Source organism: Adiantum capillus-veneris, chromosome 18, assembly GCF_014529385.1.
Source record: "Adiantum capillus-veneris isolate H3 chromosome 18, ASM1452938v2, whole genome shotgun sequence".
Taxonomy (NCBI): Eukaryota; Viridiplantae; Streptophyta; class Polypodiopsida; order Polypodiales; family Pteridaceae; genus Adiantum; species Adiantum capillus-veneris.
Genome location: NC_140948.1, coordinates 30,543,940 through 30,569,031, shown reverse-complemented (window position 1 = coordinate 30,569,031; position 25,092 = coordinate 30,543,940). Strand labels below are relative to the sequence as shown.

The window sequence follows — 25,092 nt, the reverse complement described above, 5'->3', positions numbered from 1 at the left end:
TTTCAACAATCTCTCATGGCGTCTTCCCCGTCGAAGAGTGTATCGTGTTATTGTAGGCAAATTCCACCAAAGGTAAGTTCTTTTCCCATTGAGTCTTCTGATGCGAGATACAAGACTTCAATAAATCTAAAATCACTGAATTGGCAATCTCAAATTGCCCGTCAGTCTGCAAGTGGAACGATGATGAGAACTGCAACTACGTGCCAATGTTCTCCCAAATTGCCTTCCAAAACCAACTCATAAATCTGGGGTCTATGTCGAAGAGAATCGTCTCAGACGTGCCATGTAATGGGAAAATCATCGTGATCATTCTGTATTCTCGGGAGATAAAAAAAAATGAAATCCATTTCAATATTTTGCCAGGGGCGGGTGGGTATGGGTAAAGGCTGTAACAATCCCTGTGCCTTATGCCTGTCAAACTTGACCTTCTAGCATACCAAGCAACTGCGCACAAACTCTTCCACATCCTTCTTCAGTCTCCGCCAAAAGAAATCTCTCTCTATCCCTTTCATGGTGGTAGCAATGCTGCGGTGACCCGTAAAAGGTGGACAGTGGCAATCAGTCATAACCTTTTCCCTCAACGGCTGTGTAACGCACAACATAGTCTTTTTCATCAAGTAGCCTTCCCGAAGGGAGTATCCAGCTACTGTCTCCCCATCCCGTATCCGTGTGAAAATATCTGCAAAATCTGTATCTGTGGCACACTGATCGACCATATCCTCGAAGCTCCTATGATGTATCGCGGAAATAGCCAGAACCAACGGTTTCCGAGACAAAGCATCTGCCACCACATTCTTCTGACCCTGCACATGGACAATCTGGAAGTGAAACTGTGACAAGATGTTCGCCCACCGCATCTGCTTTTCCGAAAGCTGCTTCTGTGACAAGAAGTAGCGCAAACTCTGATGGTCTGTAAAGACAATGAAATCCGCTCCGAGTAGGTAATGCGGCCACTGAGTAAGAGCGTGGATAACCGCCAAAAGCTCTTTCCCATAGATCTGTGCTGTCATCTCCGGCCTAGAGAACAAACGGCTCTCGTAAGCTATGACATGGCCTTCTTGCATCAAGACCGTACCCAAACTACGACCACAAGCATCACAAAATACTTCAAATGACTTCTGCAAGTCCGGCAAAGTCAAAATAGGTCCCGTAGTCAATTTCTCTTTCAATGTCCGAAAGGCAGTCACCTCTGTGGGTCCCCACGAAAAAGGTACTCCTTTCTGTGTCTAGGTATGCAAAGGGGAAGCAACCTCTGCAAACTTTCGTATGAACCACCTGTAGTACGAACACAGTCCCAAGAAGCTTCTAGCTTCATGGAGATTCCTCAAATCGGGCCAATCACGGATAGTCTCTATCTTGGCCGGGTTCATTTGCACTCCTGCTGTTGACACAATGTGTCCTAAAAAATGTATCTCCGGTAGGAAAAATTCACTTTTCTTAGCATTAATCACTAATGTGTGATCTCATAATGCCTGAAAGACTTGAAGCAGATGATCTCTGTGTTCTGCCTCATTCTTGGAGAAAACAATGATGTCGTCAAAGAAAGTGCCAACAAATAGCCTGTACTCTCGAAAAATCCTGTCCATCATCCGGTTAAATGTCGCAGGAGCATTGGTTAAGCCAAAAGGCATCATCAAAAACTCAAATAACCCAAAAGTCGTTCGAAAAGCTGTCTTGTAGACATCTCCTGGTGCTATCCTGATCTGATGATATCCACTCTTCAAGTCAATCCTGCTAAAGCACGAGGATCCCTGTAACCTGTCGAGTATATCATCGATCCTAGGAATCGGAAATCTGTTCTTGATGGTGATTTCGTTGAGAGTGCTATAATCGATGCACATTCTCCAAGATCTGTCTTTCTTCAAAATCAACAACACTGGAGAGCAATACGGTGAAGTACTAAGCTGGACAAGACCCTTTTCCAAGAGGTCTTTCACTGAGTTCATAATCTTTTCATTCTGTACTCGGCTCACACAATAAGGTGGCCGATTCCGTGGTGTGCTTCCAGATATCAGATCAATGGTATGATCTTCAGGCCCTCTCAAAAGCAATCGGCATGAGCGTGGAGAAAAAAAATCTTGGCGTTCTTTTCTTCAGGTCAAAACATATTCAACTTTTATCCATGGTTCAGTTCTCCCAAAAGAATGAGTAAGAAAACTGAAGTTCATCAAGTACAATCTCTAAGCCCTTCATTTATCAAAGTCGCTTTCTCGGCCCGGTAGTCAACCACGGCGTAGTTCTTGTGGTACCAAGGGATCCCGAGTAGAACGTCACTCACGTGCCCTGAACACCCCTGTCATTGCAAACGAAGTTTGCCAATGCTCGGTGTAATGGCAACATCCCATCCGGGTGCCAGTCGAACTACCTCCGCCAGTGGCGTCAGTTTGTCGGGCGCAGTTCCAAATCGAGCCGCCAATTCCAAGTGAAAAGAAGTTGGCCTTGGCTCCTTCAAAAGAGCTTCTACATCCTTCACTTTGCCCCAAAAAAAAACGGCAAAGTTTGTACTTTCATTCATTTGATTCAGTGCAGGTCCCACGCCATGTGGTACCAGTTCTGCTTTTCTATCTGCCTTTTCTGCCACATTCCTCAGCTGCTCTCGAACTCTCAGACCTGTCGTCGTCTTTATCATTCTGTTCTTTCTGTGCCTTATCAGGGCACTTTGCGGAAATATGTCCATGTTTCCCGCATCCAAAGCACTTCCCCTCTCTGATGAAGCGAGCTCTCTCCTCAGGAGTAAGCTTGGGTCGTGCATCCTTTTTTTTTCTCTGGGTTGCTCTTTTTCATTCTACTTTCATTCCCAGAAGTTTGTTTGGCTCGTTGTGTCATGGCCTCATCTGTGGGGTAAGTCAGACTGCCAGAGTGAATGGCAAAGCCCCGCTTCGCATGACTCATCAACTCCTGAATAGAAGCTGACTTCTGTTCCAAGCAGTGATCTCGGATCTCTGTAGGTAGACCCAAGGTAAACCGCTCAATTTGTTCTCTGAACGAGATCTTCTTGAATGAAGAGGCGGGTAGAAAAGAGCTCCAGAATCTTTCACAATAAGAATTCACTGTATCGCTCTTGGTCATCCGGAGATGGTTCCAAGCAGCTCGTATATCTCGCTCAAACTCTTGAGTCAACCAAGAAGAAATAAAAAGCCTCTTGAATTTCAGCCATGTAACTGGCACAGTCTTGCTTAATAGAAGCGTGGACCACCAAGTAGGAGCATTCCCCTCAGAGTAAGAGGCAGCTCTCCGAATCTTGGAGTGCTCTGAATAGCGTCCTCCCGCGAAAGCGATGTCAAACTGCTGTATAAGAGACAAAGCCTTCGAAGCATCTGAGTATCCTGAAAAGTATCAAACTTGATCGAGTGGCCACCTTCCTTAAACTCTCGGACTTTCTTGCTGTTATCTTCGAGAAAGTCATACTGGTTGGCTTTGTAAAAATTCTTCTTGTTCGCATAAAACTTTCCGTCATCGGAATCTGAGCTGTCTGTAGACGAGTCCTCAGTAGAACTGTCAGTCTCTGGGCGAGATGTAGCCTTCTTTGCCTTTTTCTTGCCCGTTCCGAAGCTTTGTGTCTTGCTTCGGTTTTTGCTTTTTTTCTGTCTTCTTCGCTCTAATCCGAGGAGCTAGAAGATCTGTCAGAAGAAGAAGAAGAAGAACTGGGTACTCCTTCAAATCGAACACGCTTCTTCCGTTTCTTTGCTTTGTCGAATGTCGACTGACGACCCAAATATCCCGGGAAGTCAGTACCTTTGTTCTGCTTTTTGCCGTTCTTTTTGCCGTGCTTTTTGCCTTTCTTTTGCACGTCGAAAAGCTGAGCAATCCGTGCATCAACCACGTTCTCCAGTTCCTTCTCCGTATATTTCTTGGAGGTAGAAGGTTTCTTGAGAGCGGGTTTCGGGAGTGGTGTTGTGGTTCTCTGCCACTCCATCTGTACCTCTTTCAAAGAGGTCTGGTTCATATATTTTACCATCTTCGGGTCCTTGGCAAAATTGAGCATCATCTTTGTTGCATCGCCAATCAATTGACGACGCTCCATCTCTGTTTGCTCCGCCTGAGTAGGCTGAGGCGGGCCATACTCTCTGTCTGAATCTTCGTTGTGATCCGAGCCCGCATCTCCAGATACAGAGGGAGTCGACTGATCATTGCCTGAAGCCATAGGTGCCGCGGAAAAAAAAATTTCGGGGATCGTATTTCCCGTAGAAGAGAAATCGGCCGTGCTCTGATACCACTGTAACAAACTTGGACACTCCAAGTCAAGAATCAACCGCGACAGCACCAAATAACCACTTCAAAACAATTCACAGATCACAATAGATTTGCACTGGCCCGGCGGAGTTCCGTGCCTAGAGATATTGGCCCCAAAGACTGGCGCCCCTTTCGGTATTTCTTTTTGTATTAATCAATCATCAAAGTACAAGAGAGCGGTTAGGGTTTCACTCTCAGACTCTGCGTCCAGATGCTCTGAGAAGTGAGGCCCTCACCACTAATTTAAAGGTTACAAGGGATGCCCAAAAGCAGAGCCCCAAAAGCTTTTAAAATCAAAAGCATCAGTTCTCTCTCTCTCTTAGAGAGTCTTTTCTCTTTTTTTTTTATAAAAAAAAAAGCAAAAGCAAAATTCGTGTCGCTCATCATTTTCCAAAAAAAAAAATAAAAAAATTAAATTTTTTTAAAATAATAATCCGCCTCCGCGATTTCCGGAATTTAGGGTTTTTGGCAAAAATTAGGGTTTGCAGGAATTTTAGGGTTTCTGGCAGAAATTAGGGTTTCTGCTGTCCGCCACGTCATCACTTTGTGACATAGCAGGCTGTACGGATTTTCACAAATTGCTCTCCTGACAGATTTTGACAGTTTTGCGTGGTGCTTTTAGTGCTTTTGGATTAAGTGCTTGTGGAGCTCTACTTTTGGGCATGCCTTGTGCTGTTTATAAGTGCCCTTGGGATCACTCTTCGGAGAGCATGTGGATGCAGAGTCTCGGAGAGAGTTGGACCCTCGAGAGTTGTACTTTGCGAAGAGCAATAATAAAGAAATACTGAAAGGGACGTGCGTCTTTGGGGCCAATGCGTCTTGGTTCGGAACCCCACCGTGCCTTGTCGACTCTTTTCTCTCTCTCTCTCTTAAGTTTAGTGATTTTGTAGTTTTTGTATATATTTTGTTTCTCGCTTGGAGTGTCCAAGCCTGTAATAGCGAAAACGATGCAGCAAATTTTGCTCCGGCTCCATGAATGTAGCTTTGTCTATGATCTCAGGTTAGTCCTCTTTAGAAATGTCGTTTGGGGGATCTCCCTGAAACAACTTTAACCAAGAAACATGGAAAACGTTGGGCATTGACCATGAGTGAGGTAGCCGCAATTTCATAGACACATCATTAATTTTTTTAATGACTGGAAATGGACCATACATCGTAACAGACTGTGGATGAAGACATATGAAAAATGGGAGAGTGCTATACTTTCCAAAGACGGCTTGCAAAAATTGCGATCTAAACTTGACTTTTCTACCTAAAACTATCGACTTGGATAAACCACAAAGGGAATACCAATGCTTGATGAAGAATCGTGCTAATGCTTTTGCTATGCTTGTGTTTTGCCAAGAAATGAGCATGCAAAATTTATTGATATTAGCCACAATGGTGAATCATTGGGTATTCCTTGAACGCAAACTTCTACCTTTCCTAGAGAGATCTTCATGCTTCTGTGCTTATCTGTGAGGGTTTCATGTGCATTGTGCAATATGGCTATCCTATAAGAAAGTAACACACAAAGGCGGTGACGAAAATACAAGAGATCGTCACGAATGAGACACTTAGAAACTGCATACTGACTTTTCATACGAACAAAAGATTCTTCTTGAATAGATACTATGGACCTCGACTTAAGAGCCAAGATCTGTCCTTCGTGACGAAGCGTATCTGCAATTGGGTTAGCTATTAGGAGCATAATCAATCAAACCACCAAATTGCTCACAAGATTGGAACCATCTAGCTTGACGGTCACTCCAAGGTGTACTTGGTACAGACTAGAGCCATTTGAAGGCTTGATGATCCTTACGAATTGTCACAAACCGGTGACGTGGCATAGCCCTAGTCACACCTCATCAAGTGGGTAGCAAACCGGACACACACAACAGGGGACAATCCAGTGAATTGCGGAGGCTGATTGACGTGGCAGATTTCGTGAAATGCGGCGGGTTGCTGACGTGGCATGTCGTACGGACCCTCCGCAATTTGCGGCGCAAAGAGCGCTGGCAGGCTGTATGGAAGCTGCTTTTGCGTGGGATTCTACGCAAGTTTTTGGAGAAGTTTTGAGAGCTGTGCTTTATTTTTGAAGAGCTTTTAAAAGAACAAGCTTTTGGGGCTCTGCTTTTGGGCATCCCTTGTAATCAATAAATAGGTGGGTTGGGCTCTCACAACTCAGAGCATCTGGACGCAGAGTCTGAGAGTGAGAACCCTCCCACTCCCTTGTACTTTGAATTTAGATTAATACAAAAAAAAAAACCGAAAGGGGCGCTAATCTTTGGGGCCAATATCTCTTGGCACGGAACTCCGCCGGGCCGTGTCGAGTCAAATGTGAACTGTGAATTGTTTTGAAGTGAATATCTGCTGTGTCGCGGTAGAATCTTCACTTGGAATGTCCAAGTTTGTTACAGTGGTATCATAGCACGGCCGATTTCTCTTCTATCGGGAAACCCGATCCTTTTCTCGCGACACTTATGGATTCAAACAGAGATCAGTCGACTTCCTCTGCATCTGGAGATGCGGGAAGAGATCACGAAGAAGATTCTCACGAGCCGCCTTGGCCTACTCAGGCGGAGATTGAAGAGATGGAGCATCGACAATTGGTTGACGATGCGACAAAGATGATGATCAATCTTGCGAAGGATCCGAAATTTGCAAAATTTTTGACTCAGTCATCCTTTGACGAAGTGCACTCCCAGTGGCGGAAGGCCACAGAACCACCCCTCAAACCGGCACTCAAGAAACCTCCTACTCCAAGGATGTTTAAAGAGCAAGAATTGGAAGAGGTGGTTGATACACGAATTACCCAGCTTTTTGACGCGAGCAACAAAGCCAAAAAGCACGACAAAAAGCAGAAGAAAGGAACTGACTTCCCGGGTTATTTGGGTCGTCAATCTACTTTTGCCTCGGTACGAAAGCAGAAGAAACATGTGCGATTTGAAGGAGTATCCAGTTCTTCTTCTTCTTCTTCTTCTTCTTCTTCTGACAGTTCTTCTAGCTCTTCTGACTCGAGCGAAGAAGACAAGAAAGGGAGCGAAGCAAAAAGCAAAGCTTCGGAAAGGGCAAGAAAAAGGCAAAGAAGTCTAAGTTTCGCCCAGTTTCTGACAGTTCTACAGAGGACTCGTCTTCAGATAGTTTGGACTCCGATGATCACAGATTTTATGCAAAGAAGAAGAATTTCTATAAAGCCAACTAGCATGCTTTCTGGAGGATAAAAGCAAGAAAGTTCGAGAATTTAAAGAAGGTGGACAGTTAATTAAATTTGAGATGCTTCGAGGGCTTTGGCCTTCATATAGCAGTTTGATATAGCTTTCTTTGGAGTGCATTACTCAGAGCACTCCAAGATTCAGAGGGCTACCTCTTACTTCAAGGGAAATGCTCAAACATGGTGGTCCACTCTTCTATTAAACAAGAAAGGGCCAGTTAAATGGCTGAAATTTAAGAGGCTTTTTATTTCTTCTTTGTTGACTTGGGAGTACGAACGCGACATACGAACTGCTCAGAACCATCTCCGGATGACCAAGAAAGATACTTCGGACGCATATCACGAGAGATTTTGGAGCCTTTTCTACCAGCTTCTTCATTTAGGAAGATCTCGTTCAACGAGCAGATTGAGCGGTTTTCCTGTGGACTTTCTACAGAGATTCGCGATCACTGCTTAGAACAAAAGTCAGATTCTATTCAAAAACTGATGAGTCATGCGCAACGGGGTTTTGCCATACATTCAGGCAGTCTGACTGTAAGGTGCAGCGGAAGTGAATGTTGAACTTTGCTCAAGATGAGTGCTTTGAAGTGTGCTCAGGGGTTCCTTTTACTTATGGAAGGGAGAGACTTCCGTTCCTTTAGTGAGAGAGTGCAATGGACACAAACAAAGTGGTGAACACTGTGAATGAAGGTGCTGAGAGTGAGAGATAGAGAGAGAAGAATACGACACCAAAATGTTGTCAAACCCTCCTCCGAAGGCCCCACTCTCTATGGTGAGAGCGGTCTACTATTGATTGCACAAATCTCTACAATGCTGTGGACTTGCCGACGATGAGGACGACGACAAGCCCCTAGCTAGGTTGCCCACTTAGTGTTCCTGAATCCAATTGGATGGCCCTTAGGGAGGTCCAATGATAATTTAGATGCATGTAATTAATTAATTAAGCTCTCTCTCTCAAAGGGGGAAAGAAGGAACTTGTCTAAATGCTACCCTTATTGCTTGCAAAACCGTTCACCACACACACGCAAACAATGAGATCGAATCTTTCTCTTTTGATCTAAAGCAATCAACTGTGGCAATTCACAACGGAAATGCCCATGCTTGGTGCTCATACTTTCATGTGCTCGTTCTACGAATGTGTCATGCCAAGGAAGAGACACGGAATATGATTTCCTTACATACATACTTTTCAGTTTTTCATGAAAAATACGCATACATTCGTGCTCATTTATGAGTGAAAGGTGCTCAACGTACAATATGTCATGCCTAGGAAAAGGGATCACATAAAGACGCTGACTAAAATACAGGAAACGATCACGAATGAAACACTCGAACAATGCATGTTGGCCAATCATACGAACACATAGTACTTCCTGTATGGGTTCTTTGGACCTAGGCTCGAGAGCCAAGATCGGTTCTTCTTGAAGGGGTGCTTTGGACCTAGGCTCGAGAGCCAAGATCGATCCTTCGTGATTGATCGAATTTGAAACGAGGTTAGCTTCGCTAGAAAAAGCATCAACTAGCTCATCATCCTTGTGAACAATCATGTCATCTTCATGCAAATCATCATGCTTGTGAGAAATCACATCTTGATCATGCAAATCATCATGCTTGTCATTATCATCCAAATCATCATGAAAAACATTGTCATTCAAATCATCATGCAAATCATGTGTGTCTTGCTTTGGAGAAGAAGAGACTGAGAGAGTTTCCTTTTCCGGAATCTCCTGCATCTGTGCCTGAACTTCAAAAAAGAGTCGCAAGAACTCTTGCATTCTTGCTTTGTTCTCGCGATCAAATCTTGCTTCTCTTTCTTTGTTCTCGCGATCAAATTTTGCTTCTCTTGCTTTGGCTTCCAAGCGTACTTGCTCGCTCTCACGCGCTATGGCTTCCATTCTTTCTTGGTATTTGCGCTGTATGGCTGCTATTCTTTCTTCGCTTTCTAACTTCCTGTCCAGCATACTCTTGTCGAAAGCCTCCATAGGAGTTAGTGCAATCCTTGTCGTAGATGTGGAAGGGGGAGGGTCGGAAAAACCTCTTGGTGGGGAAAATTCTTCTTCGCCTCTCTCATGCTCATCACCTCCAAGCGAAGTATGTACTCCGTCTATTGGTTCATATACATTGCATGCACAGTCTTTGAGGAAGACAAGATTTTCACTTTACATGGAATGGGTATGTTCATGTTTTTGTGTTGGAAATGGTTTCAGAAATTTTCAACCATGGAGATTCTTGAAGAAGAAAGAAGCAGGACTTTAGACGAAGTTGAAGCATCGAAGGAGCCTCAGAAGACTTTGTGTCGCTTTCGGTGCGGCCCAAAGAAGAAAGCGTTGCAGACATTTATGAAGTTCAAGTACCGCACGACCCACACATCTCCAGGATTCCGAATGCTATTGGCGATCTCTCTCGACGCCATACAGTTCGGTACCAGTACCTCACTTTGAAAAGGAGGGGATGTCACGTGACACATCCAATCCTATGTGTCCGTGGACAAGCTACAACATGATTAGGGTTCAGTCAGTCCAGTCAGTCTAGATTAGAAGTGATCTGGCACTTTTTGTGAGTCTATTCGTAGACCGTGCATGCCCAGTCACTTAGTGTAGATGCATATCCTCTGGTTGCACACAGCATGATCATAAGCATTTCCATCAGAATCCATCAGAATCAGTCAGGGGAATTTTCCAGTGATTTTAGCCTATTTTCCCTATTTTTGACATTTTTCACTTATTAATTTAAGCGACTTTCCAACAAAAGTAGGTAGGGCAATTTTGCTAAGAAAATATATAAGCAAACCCAAGTTAGCACTATTTGGCAGAAGAGGCAGCAGGAGCACCGCTCAACAGACACCTTCTCAGCAGGATCCCAAAGGCTTCTAGCGTTTTTGCTCCTCAACAGCTTGGCTAGCGTTTTTGGACAAGACACAGCAGATCAGCCAGCGTGTTACCCTTGCAGATCCTTGGTGACAAGACCCCAGCAGATCAGCCTAGCGTTTTTGCATTTGCAGAACCGCGGCGACAGAAACACCATTTTCAGCCCTAGCGTTTTTGCATCTGCCAGCAACCTCAACGTTTTGCAGATCTATCGCGACAGAATCAACCCTAGGACCAGCGTTTCAGTTTTCAGCAGTCAAACACCGCAGATCAAGTCCCGAACCTCGCAGATCTCACCTTCCCGCAGCAATTCCTTGCCGCACGGTCAGTTTCCGCAAGGTTTACAGTTCCAGCCTGGAAAACGCAGATTTCAGCATCTGTGTTTTCAGTGCGTCGTCGTCGCATCGTCATCATCGACATCGTCATCGACATAGAGTCAGAATTCAGCAGATAGAACATTTGCAGATTTCAGCCCATAGCGTTTTTGGACAGCAGTAGAAAGATTGCAAATTTCAGCCGTTAGGTCGACTTCGTCATCTCTGTCGTCATCGTCGACATAGCCTAGACTTGCATCAATCACTTGCATTCATTTGTACCAGATTGTGCAATCATAAGTAGACCACTCTCGCCGACGAGAGTGGGGCCTTCGGAGGAGGGTTTTACAACATCTCTGGTGTCGAATCTCTCTTCTCTCTCTATCTCTCAGTCTCATACACTTGCACGCACAGTGTCTATTCACTTTGTTTGTGATCATAGCATTCTCTCATTAAGAACGGAAGGCTGTCCCTTCCATAAGAACAAAAAAGGAACCTTGAGCACAGTTCGGAGCACTCATCTTGAGCAAAGCGTAAATATTCATTCCGCTGCACCTAACATTGGACCAACTCTTGCACGTGTTGATCTCTTTGGGCCTCACGCTCTTGCTCCATAGCTATCCTGTTTTCTTCAGTAGCTATACGTAGAGCTTCGCGTTCTCTCGCTAGAGCCATTCTTTCCTTTTCGATTGCACAAGTTGAGCCTAGATGGACTTCATCAAAACCTCTACTGAGCTTAGTGCAATCCATGGCGAGGATGGGATGGAGGAGGATTCGGAAATGGTTCTCTTGGTGTAGAGACTTCTTCTCCAATTCCACTCTCATTACCTTCATGCAAAGTATCCATTTTGCTCTGGTGATGACCATGCACTGAGTGTTGAGGTACTTGGGTTCTTGGTACTTGGTACTGCTTGCAATCTGCATTTAAGAAGGCTTTTCGCTCACCCAAGCTCAACTCCTTCCTGCAGGTGCACCCCTTAGCGGCCTTGCGCTCACACGAAGGTTGCTTTTTCCTACCTCATGTCAATTGGCCTGCCGCAATGTGCAAGGTCTACTCTCAATGAGTGGAAAAGAGGAATGTTGTCACAAAGTGATGACGTGGCGGACAGCAGAAACCCTAATTTCCGGAAATCACGGAGGCTGAATTTTTTTTTTTTTTGAAAAATGATGAGCGACGCAAATTTCACTTTTTCTCTACTTAAATGAGAAAGAGAGAGAGAATGCTTTTGCTTTCATGTTTTGACTCTCTGTGAGAGAGAGAGCAATCGCTTTTGATTTGAAGCTTTTGGGGCTCTGCTTTTGGGCATCCCTTGTAACCTTTAAATTAGTGGTGAGGGCCTCACTTCTCAGGGCATCTGGACTCAGAGTCTGAGAGTGAAACCCTAACCGCTCTTTTGTACTTTGATGATTGATTAATATAAAAAGAAATACCGAAAGGGGCGCCAGTCTTTGGGGCCAATATCTCTAGGCACAGAACTCCGCCGGGCCAGTGCAAATCTATTGTGATCTGTGAATTGTTTTGAAGTGGTTATTTGGTGCTGTCGCGGTTGATTCTTGACTTGGAGTGTCCAAGTCTGTTACAGTGGTATCAGAGCACGGCCGATTTCTCTTCTACGGGAAATCCGATCCCCGAATTTTTTTTCCGCGGCACCTATGGCTTCAGGCAATGATCAATCGACTCCTTCTGCATCTGGAGATGCGGGCTGGGATCACAACGAAGATTCAGACAGAGAGTATGGCCCGCCTCGGCCTACTCAGGCGGAGCAAAGAGAGATGGAGCGTCGTCAATTGATTGGCGATGCAACAAAGATGATGCTCAATTTTGCCAAGGATCCGATGATGGCAAAATATATGAACCAGACCTCTTTGGAAGAGGTACAGATGGAGTGGCAGAGAACCACAACACCACTCCCGAAACCCGCTCTCAAGAAACCTTCTGCCTCCAAGAAATATACGGAGAAGGAACTGGAGAACGTGGTTGATGCACGGATTGCTCAGCTTTTTGACACGCAAAAGAAAGCCAAAAAGCACGGCAAAAAGCAGAAGAAAGGCACTGACTTCCCGGGATATTTGGGTCGTCGGTCGACATTTGACAAGGCAAAGAAATTGAAGAAGCGCGTCAAGTTTGAAGACCTTCCCAGCTCTTCTTCTTCTTCTTCTTCTTCTTCTTCTGACAGTTCTTCTAGCTCCTCGGATTCGAGCGAAGAAGACAGAAAAGGTAAAAAAGCGAAGCAACGCTTTGGAAAGGGCAAGAGAAAGGCAAAGAAGGCTAAATCTCTCCCAGAGACTGACAGTTCTACTGAGGACCCGTCTACAGACAACTTAGATTCCGATGACGGAAAGTTTTATGCGAACAAGAAGAATTTTTACAAAGCCAACCAGTATGACTTTCTCGAAGATAAAAGCAAGAAAGTCCGAGAGTTTAAGGAAGGTGGCCACTCGATCAAGTTTGATACTTTTCAGGATACTCAGATGCTTCGAAGGCTTTGTCTTTTATACAGCAGTTTGACATCGCTTTCGCGGGAGGACGCTATTCAGAGCACTCCAAGATTCGGAGAGCTGCCTCTTACTTTAAGGGGAATGCTCGTACTTGGTGGTCCACGCTTCTTTTAAACAAGACTGCGCCAGTTAAATGGCTGAAATTTAAGAAGCTTTTTATTTCTTCTTGGTTGACGCAAGAATATGCACGAGATGTACGAGCTGCTTGGAACCATCTTCGGATGACCAAGAAAGATACAGTGAATTCTTATTGTGAAAGATTCTGGATCTCTTTTCTACCCGCCTCTTCATTCAAGAAGATCTCGTTCAGAGAACAGATTGAGCGGTTTACCTTGGGTCTACCTACAGAGATCCGAGATCAATGCTTGGAACAGAAGTCAGCTTCTGTTCAGGAGTTGATGAGTCATGCGAAGCGGGGCTTTGCCATTCACTCTGGCAGTCTGACCTACCCCACAGATGAGGCCATGACACAACGAGCCGAACAGACTTCTGGGAATGAAAGTAGAATGAAAAAGAGCAACCCAGAGAAAAAAAAAGGATGCACGACCCAAGCTTACTCCTGAGGAGAGAGCTCGCTTCATCAGAGAGGGGAAGTGCTTTGGATGCGGGGAACATGGACATATTTCCGCAAAGTGCCCTGATAAGGCACAGAAAGAACAGAATGATAAAGACGACGACAGGTCTGAGAGTTCGAGAGCACCTGAGGAATGTGGCAGAAAAGGCAGATAGAAAAGCAGAACTGGTACCACATGGCGTGGGACCTGCACCGAATCTAATGAATGAAAGTACAAACTTTGCCGCTTTCGGGGCAAACTGAAGGATCAGGAAGCTCTTTTGAAGGAGCCAAGGCCAACTTCTTTTCACTTGGAATTGGCGGCTCGATTTGGAACTACGCCCGACAGACTGACGCCACAGGCGGAGGTAGTTCGACTGGCACCCGGATGGGATGTTGCCATTACACCGAGCATTGGCAAACTTTGTTTGCAATGACAGGGGTGTTCAGGGCACGCGAGTGACGTTCTACTCGGGATCCCTTGGTACCACAAGAACTACGCCGTGGTTGACTACCGGGCCGAGAAAGCGACTTTGATAAATGAAGGGCTTAGAGATTGTACTTGATGAACTTCAATTTTCTTACTCATTCTTTGGGAGAACTGAACGTTGGATAAAAGTTGAATATGTTTTTACCTGAAGAAAAGAACGCCAATATTTTTTTCTCCACGCTCATGTCAATTGCTTTTGAGAGGGCCTGAAGATCATACCATTGATCTCATATTTAGAAGCACGCCACCGAATCGGCCACCTTATCGTGTGAGCCGAGTACAGAATGAAAAGATTATGAACTCAGTGAAAGACCTCTTGGAAAAGGGTCTTGTCCAGCCTAGTACTTCACCGTATTGCTCTCCACTGTTGTTGGTTTTGAAGAAAGACGGATCTTGGAGAATGTGCATCGATTATAGCACTCTCAACGAAATCACCATCAAGAACAGATTTCCGATTCCTAGGATCGATGATATACTCGACAGGTTATAGGGATCCTCGTGCTTTAGCAGGATTGACTTGAAGAGTGGATATCATTAGATCAGGATAGCGCCAGGAGATGTCTACAAGAGAGCTTTTCGGACGACTTTTGGGTTATTTGAGTTTTTGGTGTTGCCTTTTGGCTTAACCAATGCTCCTGCGACATTTAACCGGATGATGGACAGGATTTTTCGAGAGTATAGGCTATTTGTTGGCACTTTCTTTGACGACATCATTGTTTTCTCCAAGAATGAGGCAGAACACAGAGATCATCTGCTTCAAGTCTTTCAGGCATTACGAGATCACATGCTAGTGATTAATGCAAAGAAAAGTGAATTTTTCCTATCAGAGATACACTTTTTGGGACACATTGTGTCAGCAGCAGGAGTGCAAATGGACCTGGCCAAGATAGAGACTATCCGTGATTGGCCCGATTTGAGGAATGTCCATGAAGTTAGAAGCTTCTTGGGACTGTGTTCGTACTACAGGCGGTTTATACGAAAGTTTGCAGAGGTTGCTTCCCCTTTGCATACCTTGACACAGAAAGGAGTACCTTTTTTCGTGGGGACCCACAAAGGTGACTGCCTTTCGGACATTGAAAGAGAAATTGACTACGGGACCTATTTTGACTTTGCCGGACTTGCAGAAGTCATTTGAAGTATATTGTGATGCTTGTGGTCGTAGTCTGGGTGTGGTCTTGATGCAAGAAGGCCATGTCATAGCTTACGAGAGCCGTTTGTTCTCTAGGCCGGAGATGACAGCACAGATTTATGAGAAAGAGCTTTTGGCGGTTATCCATGCTCTTACTCAGTGGCGGCATTACCTACTCGGAGCGGATTTTACTGTCTTTACAGACCATCAGAGTTTGCGCTACTTCTTGTCACAGAAGCAGCTTTCGGAAAAGCAGATGCAGTGGGTGAACATCTTGTCACAGTTTCACTTCCAGATTGTCCATGTGCAGGGACAGAAGAATGTGGTGGCAGATGCTTTGTCTCGAAAACCGTTGGTTTTGGCTATTTCCGCGATACATCATAGGAGCTTCGAGGATATGGTCGATCAGTATGCCACAGATACAGATTTTGTAGATATTTTCACATGGATACGAGATGGGGAGACAGTAGCGGGATACTCCCTTCGGGAAGGCTACTTGATGAAAAAGACTATGTTGTGCGTTACACAGCCGTTGAGGGAAAAGGTTATGACTGAATGCCACTGTCCACTTTTTACGGGTCACCGCGGCATTGCTACCACCATGAAAGGGGTAGAGAGATATTTCTTTTGGCGGAGACTCAAGAAGGATGTGGAAGAGTTTGTGCGCAGTTGCTTGGTATGCCAGAGGTCAAGTTTGACAGGCATAAGGTAAAGGGATTGTTACAGTCTTTACCCATACCCACCCACCCCTGGGAAAGTATTGCAATGGATTTCATTTTTGATTTCCCAAGAACACAGAATGATCACGATGATTTTCCGATTACATGGCACGTATGAGACGATTGTCTCCAACAGAGACCCCATATTTATGAGTTTGTTTTGGAAGGCAATTTGGGAGAACACTGGCACGCGGTTGCAGTTCTCGTCATCGTTCCACTTGCAGACTGACGGGCAATCTGAGATTGCCAATTTAGTGATTTTAGATTTATTGAAGTCTTGTATCTCGCATCAAAAGACTCAATGGGAAAAGAACTTACCTTTGGTGGAATTTGCCTACAATAACACGATACACTCTTCGACGGGGAAGACGCCATGTGAGATTGTTGAAAGTGCTACGAAGGTTCCATCCTTCCTGAGCACGAAAGATTAGATATTTGAAGCGGTTGAATATTCGCGAGACTTGGATACGGCTTTTGCCAAGGTTCGCGAGACTTTGCAGGAGTCTCAAGAATGACAGAAAAAGGCAGCGGATCGCCATCGTCGCGACTGGAAACTGAAGGAGGATGATTGGGTGCTCTTACTTTTGAGAAGGCACGCCTAAGAAAGAAAAAGGGAAAGGAGAGGCTTTTTCCAAAGCTTAGTATGTGATACTACGGACCTTTCCAGATTACTGACAAGATAAATGATGTCTCCTTCCGATTGAAACTGCCTGATACTTGGAGGATTCACAATGCATTGCATGTGAGTCTCTTGAAACCTGTTAAGGGTGATGTGCCTGATGATGGGGAGCCTGATGAGCAACCCAAAGTGGAAGAAAACGAGGAGATCCTTGTTCCTGAACAGATTTTGGCACATAATGATACGAAGAAAGGTAAAGTCCGAAGGCGGTTCTTGGTTAAGTTCAAGAACTTTCCTGCATTTGATGCGAAGTGGATGGAGGAGGAGGACCTAGCAGATACTCCTCGGATTGTGAAACTTTACCTCAATGTTTTGGTTTAGCATAGTCTACTCCAAACGGAACCCAGAATTCAGCTTGGCCGGAGATCTGGTGCAGTGGGATGCACAAGAGGGGAGTCACTCCACTCCTTTGTCAACAGATGCCTCGATTTTGATACTAAAGTCACTGATGTCTCTTTGAGCTTCAGGGATACTGAGAGCTGACAGTATTCTGCTGGATGACTTTATGAAATGGAATTCTTGATTATGATACTGATTTGTTCTTGACTTCTTGTGAGTGCAGGAACTGATAGCCGAAATGACTGCAGCATTTTGGTTTGATTGATCTCGTATAGACATGGTTGCAATAGGGGTTAGTCAATCGGACATCGTTGAGGTCCCGATTGGACCTAGATGTGATTGCTAGCTACATTGCCGATAAATCATGGTCTAAGATCCGAATGAATGTTGAATGTCATGTGATGTCCTGTGATGTCGTGTGATGTGACTGTCGATTTTGTACATGTGCTAGATGTGTGTTCCTAGTACGTAGGTACTAACAGTCAGTGTTTGCTAAGACGGTTTATGGCTTTTGTCGGTTTTGCAGGCGTAATCGCGGTCGATTACAATGCTTTCAAGAGGGGGGTATGTCACAAAGTGATGACGTGGCGGACAACAGAAACCCTAATTTCTGCCAGAAACCCTAATTTCCGAAAATCGCGGAGGCTGAAATTTTAAAAAAAAATAAAAAAATCTGGAAAATGATGAGCGACGCAAATTTCGCTTTTTCTCTACTTAAATGAGAAAGAGAGAGAGAATGCTTTTGCTTTCATGTTTTGACTCTCTGTGAGAGAGAGAGAGCAATTGCTTTTGATTTGAAGCTTTTGGGCTCTGCTTTTGGGCATCCCTTGTAACCTTTAAATTAGTGGTGAGGGCCTCACTTCTCAGGGCATCTGGACGCAGAGTCTGAGAGTGAAATCCTAACCGCTCTTTTGTACTTTGATGATTGATTAATATAAAAAGAAATACCGAAAGGGGCGCCAGTCTTTGGGGCCAATATCTCTAGGCACGGAACTCCGCCGGGCCAGTGCAAATCTATTGTGATCTGTGAATTGTTTTGAAGTGGTTATTTGGTGCTATCGCGGTTGATTCTTGACTTCGAGTGTCCAAGTCTGTTACAAATGTGGGGGGGGGGGGGGGGGGGGCGGGGGGGGGGCGGGGCAAGCCCTTCTTTTCTGGGTCACCTGCCACTCTTCAAAAATATAGATTAGAGAGATTGACACGTCCAAGCGGTTTTGGGTTACTTGCAATCTCAAACAAGTTTCTGTTGTCCTTTCTGGCTTAATTGCCCTTAAGATAGAGAGATGAAGACAAGAGCGCGCACGATGGACTAAGGGTGGGATAGGCTAGTGAGTCCGCGACCGGGACACACATCTGAGAGAGGTTCTTTAGGGTCTTAAGAATTCTTGAGTGATAATGATACCAATGTAATGTGAATCAGAAGTGATTGATGGTGAATGCTCAGGATGAGTGCTTAGTGCGTACTCAAGGTTCCCTTTACTGAATGAGAGTTTCTTTTACTTCATGAGAGATGTGCCAAGACTAGAGGTAGAAGAGAGAATGATACCATGAGTGAAGATTCAGAGAGAGAGAGAGAGAGAGAGAGAGAGAGAGAGAGAGAGAGAGAGAGAGAGAGAGAGAGAGAGAGAGAGGACTAACACCAGATGGGGTCCGGACTCCCAAACCCCCTTCCAAGGACCCCCCTCTCTAGTGATAGAGAGGTATTTGCTTTAGATTGCACAAATGATGATACAATGGTTTTAGATGTTGAGATGTTGATGGTATCTTGCGGTAGATGCTTGGATCTGCAACTTGCATAGTTACCCGGAACGGGAACGGGGAACGGGAACGGGAGGCCCCGGGACGGGACGGGAACGAGGAGGAGGGGGTGGGGACGGGAACGGGGCCTGAACGGTCCACCTAAAGTAAGGCTTGAATTACCTCCATTCAGCTTAGTCCCAAATAAATTCCTAAAGAACCCCAAAACTGCCCCCAAATTTGCCCCCTAACCTGCCCTCAAACTGCACCAAATATGTTCCCCGAACAGCCCCAAATCTGCCCCCAAAAGCCCACTTTTTTCCCCCCAAATGCCTACTTTTACCTGTTCCACCCCGCGTTTCGCCGTTTTGTCTCATGTTCTGCCTCGTTCCCCCCATTCCGGAACACCGTTTCTGTTACACCTCGTTCCGGAACGGCGTTCCGTTCCCATCTCCGTTCGAGAATGGGGCTCGTCCGGAACACCGCTTCAGAACGTTTGAACCATGTTCCTCCCGTTCCCTGTTACACTGTTTGCAAGGCTAACGGTTGGAAACTGAAAACGCTAGGAATGATCTCGCTTGGAATTGCGATCTGACGATGAGGCTAGTGCTGTAATCTGAAAACGCTGGGCTGATTCTGCTGTTGACACTAGCAATGGGCTAAGGGCTGAAAAATGCTAAAGATCCTTGTGCTGTGGGGTACTGGATGTCTGGATGTGTGACCCCTAGGGCCTCATATATATAGGTGCAAAAGTCTAGGTCGAGTAGTGTCAGATTGAGCCTAACGACTCTATAAAACGGTGCTAAAACATCACTTATTAAATTAATAAGTTAATGAACTACTAAAGGAGATGCTTCATATGCAGTTATTACCTACGCTTAATACTAATGGTGTTGTATGGGAACACTCCCCAGTGCCTACACCTAGCAAACATTGGTTGTGCTCATGTGCAATCAAAGGGTATGTAGCTACTCTAAAGTGCCTGGACATGCACGTCCTGCATAGAGGCTCACAAGGCTGCCAAAACAGTCACAAACTGCTGACGTGTCAAGTCAGTGAAGAATAGAGCCAACCTTCAGATCATGGCCGAGGGGCCTAAACCCTAAGAAGAACAAGCAACAATAGAAGAAGTCCTACTAACTTATGGGGACCCTGTCCGATGGGTTCCAAGTGACATAAAGACATGAAAATAAAGCAGGACCCACATATGTCACACACACGCGTGGACGACGTGGTAGCTGTACGAACAGCCCTGAAATTCTGCTGATAGTGTTGACGTGGCAGATTTCTGCAAAATGCGTTGACAGTGCTGACATGGCAGTTGTACGGATTTTTGCAAAACGCACTTGTAGATTTTGGCGCTAGTACTTTTTGGGCCAGTTGCTTTTGAGTTTGAAGCTTTTCACTGTAATTGCTTTTCAGGCCAAGGGCCTTTAAATATGAGGCTAGGGCTCTTCTCTTGCATGCTTCTTGGAGAAGGTGCAGAGTCTGGAGCACCGGCTTGTACTGTGTTGATGCAATAAAAGAAACACCGAAAGGGGCGCCAAATTTGGGGCCAATACTCTTTTGGGTGGAATTCAGCCACTCCGTGTCGCGTGTTGTCTCTCTCTATCTCTCAGTTCAATTGTTATTGAAGTGCTAAAAGTTTGTTTAGTTTGTTCTTTTCTATTGGCATGTGGTGCCCGTCTTGTGACAGTGGTATCAGAGCATCAGGCGTGTGCTTTGCTGAAAGCATACCGGTCCTACAAAAGAGCAGACAGAGCAAACACTGGAATATGATTTGAAGAATCGCTGTGCTTTGACCGCGGACTTATTAGCCACTCCCACCCTTACTTCATCGCGCATCAGTCGCGCTCCCGTCTTCACCGCTCATGTCTTACAGGGCATAAGCCAAAAAGATCACTTGCAAGAGAAGGATCCAAGATTTGTTTCAAGCTGCTGTTTTTCTCAGAGGCAGTGCCATGCAGCGGTGGAAGTCTATAGTTGCCAAGCCGCACACTCCAACGACTTGGCAAGCTTTCAAGAAGTATTTGCGTGAAGTTATATGGTTTTGACATCTTCCTTCGAAGTGCAACTTGTGGCTGAGTGGGGTATCCTGAAATGCTTGCCGCGGAAACCCTAGCAGAATATGACTTGAAGTTTTTGGACATCCCTCATAGCTGATAACCTTGGAGGTCCGGTGTGATTGCTAGGTCTTGGGACTACCATCGCTGCCACAGGTTTCAGGATGGAAAGTCAGTCGACTTTTTGAGCTCAACTGATGTCGAGATTGCTTTTTAAGTTTAAAATCTGTTTGAGAAACATGTTTGGTGATCCTGTTTGAAATTTGTTTGAAATGGATGGTATCTGTTTTGAACCTGTCTTGGTGCCGATTTGAAATGTTTGACTCTGGTTTTAATAATGGTTTCAATGATTGGTGATTTTACTCTCGGGTGGAGTACTGAGAAATGAGTAATACTTGTTCAAACTTCATAGTCATGGCCCGGACCCTTGTGGTTATTTGCGGGGGGAGTATTGAAATGTTTGAAAAGTGCTGTTTTTACTCATGGCCCGGACCCTTGTGGTTATTTACGGGGGGAGTATTGTTGTTGTTACTCATGGCCCGGACCTGGATGGTTATTTGCGGGGGGAGTATTAAGAAGTCTGAGCAGTGGTTACTCTCAGTACCTCCAAACGGACGCAGGCTGCGATCTTAGCCGCGTTTGGTTGTAAAAGGCCTCTATATCTCATGGCGCGGACCTTTTTAGGTTATTTGCGGGAGGAGTGATGAGGGAGTCGTTGAACAACTCATGGCCCGGACCTCGATGGTTATTTGCGGGGGGGAGTGTTCATCGGTGACTTTATGTTTCTATGTCTTGTAACATGCATATGTGAGCATTTGTGTTGCATTGTGATGTGCCAACCGCTGAATATTCCTAATTGGATGAGATTGCCTGGGTATGTAATTTTAGTGCATCAAGACATCCGCGGAAGATCAATGCGGTCTGGATGTGATGGCTAGTTTTACTACGTCGGGATGTCAAGTTCCAATCTGGACGAAAAGAGAAGCCAACTTCTTAACCAAAAAAGAGCAAACTGATTGTCCCTCGGAATGACCCTCGGAAATTTTTGAGCTAACTTGAGTTGTTTTGTAGATACGCTTCAATTGCGGACGATTACTTTCTTTCAAGAAGGGGGGATGTCACAAACTGCTGATGTGTCAAGTCAGTGAAGAACAGAGCCAACCTTCAGATCATGGCCGGGGGGCCTAAACCCTAAGAAGAACAAGCAACAGCAGAAGAAGAAGTCCTACCAACTTATGGGGACCCTGTCGGATGGGGCCCAAGTGACATAAAGACATTAAAATAAAGCAGGACCCACACACACACACGCATGGATTGATGACGTGGCAACTGTACAGACAGCCTTGAAATTCCACTGACAGTGCTGACGTGGCAGATTTCCGCAAAACGCGTTGACAGTGCTGATGTGGCAATTGTACGGATTTCCGCAAAACGCGCTAGTACTTTTTTAACTTTTTAGGCCAGCTGCTTTTGAGTTTGAAGCTTTTCACTGTAATTGCTTTTCAAACCAAGGGCCTTTAAATATGAGGCTAGGGCTCATTCTTTGGCATGCTTCTTGGAGAAGGTGTAGAGTCTGGAGTACCTGTTTGTACTGTGTTGATGCAATAAAAGAAATACCTAAAGGGGCGCAAAGGTTTGGGGCCAATACTCTCTGGGGTGGAATTCCGCCTTACCGTGTCGTGTGTCGTCTCTGGCATGCTTCCTGGAGAAGTGCAGAGTCTGCAGTACCGGTTTGTATTGTGTTGATGCAATAGACGAAATACCTAAAGGAGCGCCAAGGTTTGGGGCCAATACTGTCTGGGGTGGAATTCCGCCACTCCGTGTCGCGCGTCGTCTCTCTCTCTCAGTTTAGTTGTTATTGAAGTGCTAAAAGTCTGTTCAGTCTGTTCTTTTCTATTGGCATGTGGTGCCCGTCTTGTGACAAAAACATTCCCTAGGTTGTCTTAAACCCTAGAAATAGGAGTAATAGCTTGTCCACATGCACATAGGGTTAGATGTACACCTGACACGACATACATACCTCCGCATCGCATATGACAAACATACATATAATACACAACGCACGTGTGCGCTTGCACACAATGCACACGCACACACACAAAAGCTTACACAGATACATGTCACACATAATTTATATGGTTTTGTACTTAATGTATTTTATGGTTGAAAGGTCAGGTCCAATACCATAGAACTTTTTTATGGTACTTTATGCATTGTATTTAACGTCTCTGTCTACCTTGATGCAACCTTAACTTCACTGCTTGTCCAAGAGGAAGAATAAGATTATCACCTTTATCATGATAGCTTGACAACAGCTATGACATCCCTTGGCACGTCATCAGTGCCCAAGAATAGGTTCATTCATGATTAGTACGTACACTACAAAATTCAATGAGCTGAGTTCCTCACACACTCCGCGAGCTGAGTTTCTATCACACTACGGAGGTGAAAAAATAGCTTGATACATAATTGAATGTTTACAAATGCTTATATTATGCATTTAATTTATGTTGTAGACAATTTACTCTCCATGTAATCGGGGAGCTTGGTGTTAAAAAGAAGAAATTTTGTTATTGTTGTTTACTTCCCTATCATATGCTGCCTTTGTGCGTCAACCTCAAATAATGGTTTGAAGGAACAAATAGCTTAGCAAACATTTTGAATTTTGTCCAAACCCTTCAAAAGGGAACTTTTGTTCGATGTCTTATAAACCTAGCATTAAGCAAGCATGCGAGATATGAATGCAAGAGTTATATTCAGACTCGAGTGATCTGTAAACTACAGATTTTGTGATCACCTTTGGTTTGATAGTTTGATTTTATAGCCCCTTCAAAAAGCAACTTGAAACATGTTTGGGGAATTAAGCAGCTAGAGAGAGAAGCTCCTAAAAGTTGCCAACTCGCCAATAATTTCACATTTACTGCCCAAACACGACAATGCTCAAAAAGCTTGTGCATGACTGAGTCTTAATAATCCCTCTTACTGGCTCTGTTTTGCTCCCTGGTCTGCCTCTGGCCTAGGATCCCAGCTTTGCTGCACTGCTATTCCTCCTTCCCAGCCTCAAGTCTGCTGCCTCCTCTGGCTTAGCTGCCACATTACTTATGACAGGAAAGCAGTTAAGGCATAAATTCAATAGAGATGTTCAGAACATTGATTTTGGGCAAATCGATTCATCTGTGGGTTTTGCTTAGCAGCATGTAGGAAGAAAGAAGCTTGATGTTCAAATACTGGAAAATATTTGTGTATTTTTATTGCCAACCGATAAAGGGTGTTGAAGGTTAAAACCAATTTCTTTTGGTTGTTTCTTACTTCTTTGTGAACCACATCTCATTCTTTTTGGCAAAACAGGATGGTGAATCAGGCTGGAGTAGCCTTCACAGGGCTCTTCATTTTGGCCACTTAGCAGTTGCAGGAGTCCTTATTGAAGCAGGTGCCAATTTGGTGCTAGAAGATTCGAAGGGACGAACTCCCATAGATCTTGTCTCTGGTCCAGTCAAACAAGTCATAGGTGATCCAAGCAATGCAGGTGCAGTTTTTGTCACAAGGAATTTTTTTCTTGCTTAACACATGCTTTCTGTATATCGAGAGTCAAATATATGCCTTCTGTACAGGGGGTACAGAGGTTTTCAGCTGGGGAAATGGTGCAAATTATCAGCTCGGTACAGGAACTACGGGGATCCAAAAGCTTCCTGGTAGACTTGATGCTCTTCAAGGTTTAAATGTTACTGCCATAGCTGCAGCGAAATTCCACAGTATGGCAGCAACCGCAGATGGCAAACTTTATTCTTGGGGTTTTGGAAGAGGAGGACGCTTGGGTTTTTCAGATTTTGATATACACAGGTTCGTGTTTGAATGTTGCAAATTGTCCGACATCAGGGATACCTTGAATTGCCTAGGGAAGCTTGCAGCTCTAATAATATATGTGGTTATTTTACACAGTGGCCAGGTTGCAGTCATTACACCTCAGTTAGTATCCTGTGGGATCGGAAATCGTCGAGTTAAGATCATTGCTGTGGCTAAACATCATTCACTGGTGGTTACGGAAGGTGGGGAGGTTTTTACATGGGGCTCAAACAGGGGTAAGCAGAAATGTTTGCCTGCCATTTTACCCAGCAATGAGCTCAACCGGGTTGGGGACTTTGTTTGTTGTGCTCTTTATTCCATGCTTGCTCTACATGAAACGATTTGGTTCTTGATGTTATTCTAACATTTACAACAAATGCACAAAAGAGTTTGTTGTGGTTGCCTTTGTGGTATATAGGTTTGATCATTGTTTG

At 44.8% G+C, this 25,092-nt stretch overlaps 1 protein-coding gene across 1 annotated transcript in view; it reads left to right on the top strand.

The window, feature by feature from the left end:
* The window catches only part of LOC147435421 (ankyrin repeat family protein / regulator of chromosome condensation (RCC1) family protein), a 108,898-nt gene that overhangs the window by 4,784 nt on the left and 79,022 nt on the right, over nt 1-25,092 (top strand). The window contains exons 2-4 of the mRNA XM_086488488.1: nt 24,164-24,341; nt 24,427-24,655; nt 24,755-24,894. Of these exons, the coding sequence (XP_086344614.1) occupies nt 24,164-24,341; nt 24,427-24,655; nt 24,755-24,894 (547 nt within the window). The remainder of the gene's footprint in view (nt 1-24,163; nt 24,342-24,426; nt 24,656-24,754; nt 24,895-25,092) is intronic.